At 53.1% G+C, this 10,422-nt stretch overlaps 1 protein-coding gene across 1 annotated transcript; it reads left to right on the top strand.

Moving 5' to 3' along the window:
• The first annotated feature begins 8,973 nt into the window (after positions 1–8,973).
• On the top strand, positions 8,974–9,513 carry TMEM275 (transmembrane protein 275). The gene has a single exon (XM_044274588.1). It carries the CDS (start codon positions 8,974–8,976, stop codon positions 9,511–9,513), a length of 540 nt encoding a protein of 179 aa, XP_044130523.1.
• The last annotated feature ends 909 nt before the right edge of the window (positions 9,514–10,422 follow it).

Below are 10,422 nucleotides of genomic sequence, written 5' to 3'. Positions count from 1 at the left end.
GCTTCCTCCCAACTGATATACGCTTCCTCCCTACTGATATACGCGTCCTCTGCCATGGGATACGTGTCCTCCGCCTTGGGATACGCTTCCTTCCAACTGATATACGCTTCCTCCCTACTGATATACATGTCCTCTGTCCTGGGATACGTGTCCTCCGCCCTGGGATACGCTTCCTCCCAACTGATATACGCTTCCTCCCTACTGATTTACGCTTCCTCCCTACTGATATACGTGTCCTCTGTCCTGGGATACGTGTCCTACGCAATGGGATACGTGTCCTACGCAATGGGATACGCGTCCTCTGTCCTGGGATACGCGTCCTCTGTCCTGGGATACGCGTCCTCTGTCCTGGGATACCCGTCCTCTGTCCTGGGATACCCGTCCTCTGTCCTGGGATACCCGTCCTCTGTCCTGGGATACCCGTCCTCTGTCCTGGGATACCCGTCCTCTGTCCTGGGATAGGCTTTCTCCCTACTGATATACGCGTCCTCTGTCCTGGGATACGCGTCCTCCGCCCTGGGATATGCTTCCTCCCAACTGATATACGCTTCCTCCCAACTGATATACGCTTCCTCCCTACTGATTTACATGTCCTCTCTCCTGGGATACACGTCCTACGCAATGGGATACACGTCCTTTTTCCTGGGATATGCGTCCTCCGTCCTGGGATACGAGTCCTCCGTCCTGGGATACGTGTCCTCCGTCCTGGGATACGCTTCCTCCCTACTGATATACGCTTCCTGGGATACCCGTCCTCTGTCCTGGGATACCCGTCCTCTGTCCTGGGATACCCGTCCTCTGTCCTGGGATACCCGTCCTCTGTCCTGGGATACCAGTCCTCTGTCCTGGGATACCCGTCCTCTGTCCTGGGATAGGCTTTCTCCCTTCTGATATACGCGTCCTCTGTCCTGGGATACGCGTCCTCTGTCCTGGGATACGCATCCTCTGTCCTGGGATACCCGTCCTCTGTCCTGGGATACCCGTCCTCTGTCCTGGGATACCCGTCCTCTGTCCTGGGATACGCGTCCTCTGTCCTGGGATAGGCTTTCTCCCTACTGATATACGCGTCCTCTGTCCTGGGATACGCATCCTCTGTCCTGGGATACGTGTCCTCTGTCCTGGGATACCCGTCCTCTGTCCTGGGATACCCGTCCTCTGTCCTGGGATACCCGTCCTCTGTCCTGGGATACCCGTCCTCTGTCCTGGGATACCCGTCCTCTGTCCTGGGATACCCGTCCTCTGTCCTGGGATACCCGTCCTCTGTCCTGGGATACCCGTCCTGTGTCCTGGGATACCCGTCCTCTGTCCTGGGATACGCGTCCTCTGTCCTGGGATAGGCTTTCTCCCTACTGGGATACGCATCCTCTGTCCTGGGATACCCGTCCTCTGTCCTGGGATACCCGTCCTCTGTCCTGGGATACCCGTCCTCTGTCCTGGGATACCCGTCCTCTGTCCTGGGATACCCGTCCTGTGTCCTGGGATACCCGTCCTCTGTCCTGGGATACCCGTCCTCTGTCCTGGGATACCCGTCCTCTGTCCTGGGATACCCGTCCTCTGTCCTGGGATACCCGTCCTGTGTCCTGGGATACCCGTCCTCTGTCCTGGGATACGCGTCCTCTGTCCTGGGATAGGCTTTCTCCCTACTGATATACGCGTCCTCTGTCCTGGGATACGCATCCTCTGTCCTGGGATACCCGTCCTCTGTCCTGGGATACCCGTCCTCTGTCCTGGGATAGGCTTTCTCCCTACTGATATACACGTCCTCTGTCCTGGGATACGCGTCCTCTGTCCTGGGATACGCGTCCTCTGTCCTGGGATACGCGTCCTCTGTCCTGGGATACGCGTCCTCTGTCCTGGGATACGCGTCCTCTGTCCTGGGATACCCGTCCTCTGTCATGGGATACCCGTCCTCTGTCCTGGGATACGCGTCCTCTGTCCTGGGATAGGCTTTCTCCCTACTGATATACACGTCCTCTGTCCTGGGATACGCATCCTCTGTCCTGGGATACGCGTCCTCTGTCCTGGGATACGCGTCCTCTGTCCTGGGATACGCGTCCTCTGTCCTGGGATACCCGTCCTGTGTCCCTGGGATACGCGTCCTCTGTCCTGGGATAGGCTTTCTCCCTACTGATATACGCGTCCTCTGTCCTGGGATACCATCCTCTGTCCTGGGATACGCGTCCTCTGTCCTGGGGATACCCGTCTCTGTCCTGGATACCCGTCCTCTGTCCTGGGATACCCGTCCTCTGTCCTGGGATACCCGTCCTCTGTCCTGGGATACCCGTCCTCTGTCCTGGGATACCCGTCCTCTGTCCTGGGATACGCGTCCTCTGTCCTGGGATACGCATCCTCTGTTCTGGGTTATGCGTCGCGTGGAGCCCTCGGACATCCGGCTTTGCTGTGGACTGCACCTACATCATCCGTGCTTGTAGCTTTCTTCTTTCTTGTTCACTTGTCTTACTGTGTAATCTGACTTCTTGAATTCTTCTTCTGTTCCTTTTAGAAGACCTCTGTCAGCGTGGTGGTTGTAAGTGTAGATCAGCATGGTCTTTATGAATAACGTGATGTAAACTACTGAAATAAAGAACGCACGGAATGCAGTTTAGCGGAGACATACCTTATAAACTGGTAGTGGTTGATTTTGGGTTCTGCAGGAAGGAGGCATCTCCCCTTGATATTATACAGGCTGCCCCTCTTGCATCGTGGCAGTTATACAGAGGCTGGATATCCTCCTGTGGTGCTGGTCACACAGAGGCTTGATATCCTCCTACGGTGGCGGTCATACAGATGTGGATATCCTCCTCCAGTGGCGGTCATACAGATTCTGGATATCCTCCTGCGGTGGAAGTCGTGCAGAGGCTGGATAGCCTCCTGTGGTGTTGGTGACACAGAGGCTTGATGTCCTCCTGTGGTGGTGGTCATACAGATGCTGGATATCCTCCTGCAGTGGAAGTTGTGCAGAGGCTGGATATCCTCCTGTTGTGCTGGTCACACAGAGGCTGGATATCCTCCTGCGTTGGCGGTCATACAGATGATGGATATCCTCCTCCGGTGGCGGTCATACAGATTCTGGATATCCTCCTGTGGTGCTGGTCACACAAGAGGATATCCAGCTTCTGTACGACCTCCAACGCAGGAGGATATCCAGCATCTGTAGGACCGCCACCACAGAAGGCTATCCAGCAGCTGTATGATCGCCACCTCAAGAGGATATCCAGCCTCTGTATGACCGCCATCACAAGAGGATATTCAGCTTCTGTATGACTGCCACCACAGGAGGCTATCCAGAAGCTGTATGACCTCCACCATAGGAGGATATCCAGCCTCTGTATGACCTCTATTGTAGGAAGATATCCAGCATCTGTGTGACCACCACCACAAGAGCATATCCAGCCTCTGTATGACTGCCACCACAGGAGGATATCCAGCCTCTGTATGACTGCCACCACAGGAGGATATCCAGCCTCTGTATGACCTCTATCGTAGGAGGATATCCAGCATCTGTGTGACCACCACCACAAGAGAATATCCAGCCTCTGTATGACTGCCACCGTGCCAAAGGTGCAGCCTGTATGGCACCTAGGGGAGATGCCACCAATTATTAATCTGACTTCCACATTGTAACGGATCTCCTGGCACCCCAACCGGTATCTCCGTTGATGATAGTGCTTCCTGAGGACTCCCAGCACTCCACTTGACACCGTAACCACCTAGTAGTTATAGCCAGGGGAGTATAGCAAATCTTCAGCGTATAGCAAACACCAGCCTCAACATGATGAAGGGTAAAACAGGAACTCTTTATTGAACACACAAGCATTGACTTATATACACATTTTCCAACAAGGGAACTGAGGACAAAACATAGCAGCCAATCCTTTACAGCTTTACAGTTTAAACACAAAAACTATACATTCAACAAACACAATGGCATTGTCTGTGACGCAATTAACAAACACAATGGCATTGTCTGTGATGCAATTAACAAACACAATGGCATTGCCTGTGACGCAATTAACAAACACTGGCATTGTCTGGGATGCAATTAACGAACACACTGGCGTTGTCTTTGACGCAATCAACAAAATACAATTACAAAAGCACAATGGGCTCTGCCTGTGATACAATTACCAAACATAATGGGCTAACCTAATCACTCACAGGCAGGAACACACATTTTTTCCCCAAAACACAGAAAACACCTCAAAATCCCACATATCCCTATAATTTATACATCCATGGAAAGCTCTAATCTGGGTGCACAACATATCCAAAAATCACCCGATCCGAGCAGGGGTTCCCGAAATCCATGGAAGTCACATTTGGCCAGCCTCAAGCATGGCTTTCCTGCCCAAAACAGTTCCACAGATTTAGGCTGTGTTCTCCTTCAGAGTTAGTATATGGGCCATAATCCTGAGGCAAGAGGCTGGTACCCCAAACCCCTCCAAAACCCAGTGGCGAGGTTAGTTTTGCCACACATCTCCCCCTCCCAGGGAAGACTACCCAGATACCTGACCTCACGCCGGTCGGTACCTGAGTTAGTCTGGCCGCCCACCCACAAAGACAAAAAAAATAAAAAATCACAGAAAAAACTAAGATAAAAACATCCTGCATGGTGTGATATACAAATCTACGGATGTCACTGGCCATATTATTGAAGAAAATCACAGAAATAAGATAATAATGCACTTAGTAAAGTAGCTGCAAGCATTATATATGGACAAAGTCCTCACTCTGATATGATAAAATCTGAGACACTTAGCCAATATATTTTGATCAAAACACATCTGAGCCTGCCTACCAAGCGCCAAGGTGGTCTCAGGTCAGGCGGGTCCTATGCTAAACCTACCTAATCCATTGGGCTTCTATGTTCAGGAGCGCAGACGCCTCCTATATAGTGTGCTGCTCCTAGTTGCCTCCATGTGCATCAAGCAACCAATGGGAGGAGGAGCAAGCACACCTATATGTACCACCTAATCAAGGCGCTCTATTGGATAGGAAGGGCCCACCCACAACCAAATACTAGACCTGTTGAATTTGGTGGCCTGTCTCTGTCCAGTGAGTCCACCAAGGTTGTGTTGGTAACCGGTACTCCCAGTCTCTGTGTTGCTCCCTGGCTTGGAGTGGAGGTTGCTTTGTGGACAGGGGTCAGCGGTACTCTGCCCAGATGCCAGCTCTTCCACTGTGGTAGTCTGTGGGGAGTCAGGCTCTGGACAAGAGGATAGGGGAGGGCAGAGGCCAACAGTCACAGCCGTTACCTCTGGCTGTGACCTTCTGTCTTTGCTCTCGCTGCAGTTCTGTTCTGTGTGTTGTTTGTGGTTCTTTATGGGTTAACTCCCCTGTGTGCCTATTAGGAGTTAATCCTCTCTGTCTGCTCCATGGGTGTGAACTCTCTGCTGCACTGACGGAATCTGTATATTTGGCTGAGTTTCCCTTAGTTCTGGGTCAGCTCTTCTTGTATGTGTTTGTCTTGTCCTTCTCTTGGTTTGTACTTTGTCTGCCATGCTGCTGACCCATGGCGTCCATGTCTGTCGATGTTCTGTGAGTTTGCCTTCTTGCTCATTCTGTCACGAGTTGGAGATCCAGCGACAGACCTCTGCGTCGTCAAGCAATAAACCAACGGAAATCAGGTACAGACGCACAAGAGTTTATTGCACAAACAAAAGGCCAGGGAAGGCAGCACATGAACATGAGCTCTATGTACTGTCAGCACAGTGGGAGCAAACCCCCACCGTGCCACTGTCTAGTAATACTCCAGGGGGCAATGACTAAGCAACTCCTGGTATTCACTAGGGCCCCAGATGGTAGGGTTAGGCTTTGCATCAGGAAGTTGCCAGGGTCCATTTCAGAGCGTGAACTAGACAGTGACAGCAGGAACGACCGGACAACAGGTACCCGAAGGTACCAGCGATACATAGGCCAACATAACAGACAGGCAAATACAAACAGGGAAACTAATAACACAAGCAGGAGAACATCGCAAGGAACCAGGAGTGACAATGAGCAGAGGAGGACTTGCTCCACCAGACAAAGTACAAACCAAGAGAAGGACAGGACAAACACATACTAGAAGAGCTGACACAGAACTAAGGGAAAATCAGCCAAATATACAGATTCCGTCAGTGCAGCAGAGAGGCCACACCCATGGAGCAGACAGAGAGGATTAACTCCTAATAGGCACACAGGGGAGTTAACCCATAAAGAACCACAAACAACACACAGGAACAGAACTACAGCGAGAGCAAAGACAGAAGGTCACAGCCAGAGGTAACGGTTGTGACACCAACTGCGCTCTGCCCAGATGCCAGCTCTTCCGCTGGGGTAGCCTGTGGGGAGTCAGCCTCTGGACAAGAGGATAGGGGAGGGCAGAGGCCAACTGCGCTCTGCCCAGATGCCAGCTCTTCCGCTGGGGTAGCCTGTGGGGAGTCGGCCTCTGGACAAGAGGATAGGGGAGGGCAGAGGCCACCTGCGCTCTGCCCAGATGCCAGCTCTTCTGCTGGGATAGCCTGTGGGGAGTCAGCCTCTGGACAAGAGGATAGGGGAGGGCAGAGGCCAACTGCGCTCTGCCCAGATGCCAGCTCTTCCGCTGGGATAGGGTCAGGGAATTCTACCCCCAGGACCTTGTTGCGGATCAGCTGTGGAGAGGAGGGATCGCTTACCACCTCCTCCTGGCATTCCTGCGGGGTTGGTGGGGGATCTGTACCGGCCATCCAGCATCCCGGTAGGCCTGGTGCAGAGACTGCGGTCCCATCTGCCCCATCGGAGTTAGAGATGCTGTCCCCCTGTGGTTGGGGAGAGAGACCAGTTGTCTCCTCTCCCTTCAAGGTACACTGCCACTGGGGAATGGAGGCGATTCTCTTCTCTCCCTGCAAAACATACTGCCGCTGGGGAGCTGGACCGACTGTCCCTACTCCCTGGAAATCCGCCTGCCGTTGGGGATCTGGGCCGACTGCCCCGCATCCCTGTAGAGCCTGTTGAGAGATCTCGGTCCCATCCCCACCTGCCATGTGGGGTTCCCCCCAGGACCAGTCTATGAGGTCCCCTACCTCTGTCACTTGTACTGAAGCAGGGGATACTTCAGTCGGGTCTTCCCAGCTGTAGGGTTGTAGGTCTGGGACAGCCACCCAGCTCTCCGGCAGTGTATATTGGGGCTGAGTTGAGCTGAGGAATTATTGGTAGTCCTGCTCCAGCTCCCACTCCATTGTCACTAGAGATGCCAGGTCTTGTCTCACCTCTCTCGCTGTAGCCCAATCATGCAAAGCCTCCCTGTAGTCATAGATATCCCAGAACCGGGACTCTCCAGCATCTCCGAACTCCGGTTCTTCGAAGGACTCAAACAACAGGCCAGGGCCATCATAATCCTCACCCTCAGGTCGGTCGTGCTGAGCCATCCAGGGGGAGTGCCGACTCACATACCACTAAAGTGCCTGGTAGGAGTCATCTAGCCAAAGCTCCTTCCATACCAAGCTCTCGAGTTCTGACACCCACTCATCCAGGGGCTGCTCTCCCAGAAGGGGCATTCGCAGGGCCACTCGCATCCACAACTGCTGCTCCTCACTGAGGAGACTTCCGCCCCGCCGACGCTGTACATCTTCCAGGGCCTCGTGCCAGACGCTTTTCCGGACTGCATCCCTCCAGTCCGGGTCATCCTCCTCCTCGTAGTGGAACGCTGGCCGAAGACTAGCCGATTCCATCCTGCTGTAGCCAGGGGCCCTGTACGGATACTAGCATTGCCCTCAATATGCTCCACGAATGGTGTCTCCGAGCTGCTTCTCCTCGCACTAGGATGCCATCCCACTGCTGCAACCACTGTAACGGATCTCCCGGCACCCCGACTGGGTACCTCCGTTGATGGATGCTCCTAGTGCTTCCCGAGGACTCCAAGCACTCCACTCGACACTGTAACCACCACAGGAACCAGGAACAGCTTGGTTGGGGTCACACCGTTCTCCACCCACGCTGGAACCTCTCCTAAATTCAGAGAGCAGGAACAGCTCTTACAAGAGCTAGGAGTTATAGCCAGGAGAGTAAAGCAAATCTTCAGCGTATAGCAATGTCGATCAGTTACCCATACACCAGCCTCAACATGATGAAGGGTAAAACAGGAACTCTTTATTGAACACACCAGCATTGACTTATATACACATTTTCCAACAAGGGTACCACCCCCGTGGATCTAGTTGGGAACTGAGAACATAACATAGCAGCCAATTCTTTACAGTTTTACAGTTTAAACACAAAAACTATACATTCAACAAACACTATGGCATTGTCGGTGACGCAATTAACAAACACAATGGCATTGCCTGTGACGCAATTAACAAACACAATGGCATTGCCTGTGACGCACTCAATAACAGAATAGGCATTGTCTTTCAAGCAATCAACAAAATACAATTACCAAAACCAATGGGCTAACTTAATCACTCACAGGCAAAAAACACACATTTTCCCCAAGCACACAGAAAACACCTCAAAACCCCACATATCCCCATAAATCTGATCTGGATGAACAACATATCCAAAAATCACCCCGATCCGAGCAGGGGTTCCCGAATTCCATGGAAGTCACATTTGGCTGACCGCAACCATGGCTTTCCTGCCCAAAACAGTTCCAGAGATTTAGGCTGTGCAGCCTTCAGAGTTAGTATATGGGCCATAATTCTGAGGCAAGAGGCTGCAAACAGGCCCCAGTGGCGAGGTTATTTTCGCCACACACATGTACCCTGCTGCAGAGCCCAAAACAAAGGGGGCCCCACCTTGTGTGATCAGTGACCAAGCACCAGGAACAGTGTATACTGTGTCAGTCTCCACTCACTGGCATTACGTTCTCGCTGGTGTATACGCTGCACCTCTGGCCTCCTGGGCCTTGTTGTTCACATTGTGCTCAATTACTGATTGTCCTCCTGGTTTCCACAGGTCACATGAAGGGATGGTGGGAGGATTAATCGTGCGATAAGCAGAGGTCGAATCGTGATGTTTACAGACAAGAGTAACTCCTCGCTGGGGCAGAAACCTGTGCAGAAGAAGACGCGTCCCCACGGCCTTCCCTCCCCCGCCCTGTGCTGCGCCTGTGGCCTCTGCATCATGTTAGCTGGAATCAATATTACTTTGGTTGGTGCCTTTGCTTTTGGGACGTTTCTGCCAGTGAACAATCCACCAATAATCATTGGACCCATCTTATTAGTAGTGGCATTTGCATTTTTTGGGGCTTGCTGCATCTGCAGCCGGAGACCGCCTCCCCATGGCCACAGGAAATGTAAGCCGGGATCTAACATCGGTTTTATTAAGCCGGGCAATGCGGCCTTTGAGATTGAGACGAGTGAGCACACAGTGCAGGACACCACGGCGGTGCAGCTCAGCCCCACCAACTCCCCAGTGTCTTCCCGCAAATCTTCTCCTGTGCACGATAATGTCTGCAAACTCTTCACAATGGATTGCAATGGGCCGGCCGCCAAATTCAGTGCAGGCGGAGAGTCCATCCAGCTGAACCTGCCCAGAGACCCCGTCACCTAGGATGGTCGGCTCTCCTGGAATTGCCTTCTCTGTGGCTGCACATTCTGCAGCTGATGTCGGCCTGCAGGAAGAGGAGAAGGGCCTGCTGCACCCATAGGGGCCCGGAGAACCTGAGGTGCGGCTTCCACATTGCCTGCTGCTGGTGACCTTTGTATTGTGCTGGTGTTCAGTGTGTAGACCTGTCCTCTGTTGTCGGAACCAAAACCCAGGAGAGGCGGCAACAACACCTTTAGTGACTGCACCGCCGAGATGTCTGCAGGGAACCTGATACTACAACCTCCAGAGACCCAGCAGAGGGGGGATGGTGGTAATAAGGACATGTACCACCCGCCGTTATGTAGTGTGTGTTAGCGGTGACTCCCGGGCCACCCGCCGTTATATAGTGTGTGTTACCGGTGACTCCCGGGCCACCCGCCGTTATATAGTGTGTGTTACCGGTGACTCCCGGGCCACCCGCCGTTATATAGTGTGTGTTACCGGTGACTCCCGGGCCGCCCGCCGTTATATAGTGTGTGTTACCGGTGACTCCCAAGCCGCCCGCCGTTATATAGTGTGTGTTACCGGTGACTCCCGGGCCGCCCGCCGTTATATAGTGTGTGTTACCGGTGACTCCCAAGCCGCCCGCCGTTATATGATGTATGTTACCAGTGACTCCCGGGCCACCCGCCGTTATATAGTGTGTGTTACCGGTGACTCCCAAGCTGCCCGCCGTTATATAGTGTGTGTTACCGGTGACTCCCGGGCCGCCCGCCGTTATATAGTGTGTGTTACCGGTGACTCCCAGGCCGCCCGCCGTTATAAAGTGTGTGTTACCGGTGACTCCCAAGCTGCCCGCCGTTATATAGTGTGTGTTACCGGTGACTCCCGGGCCGCCCGCCGTTATATAGTGTGTGTTACCGGTGACTCCCA

This window comes from Bufo gargarizans, unplaced genomic scaffold (assembly GCF_014858855.1).
Source record: "Bufo gargarizans isolate SCDJY-AF-19 unplaced genomic scaffold, ASM1485885v1 original_scaffold_1851_pilon, whole genome shotgun sequence".
Classification (NCBI taxonomy): Eukaryota; Metazoa; Chordata; class Amphibia; order Anura; family Bufonidae; genus Bufo; species Bufo gargarizans.
The sequence above is the reverse complement of the archived record's forward strand: the minus strand, read 5'-3'. Positions and strand labels throughout refer to the sequence as shown.

Coding starts and splice junctions, on each gene's coding strand:
- TMEM275 (XM_044274588.1), top strand. CDS start 8,974: ATGTTTACAGACAAGAGTAACTCCTCGCTGGGGCAGAAACCTGTGCAG.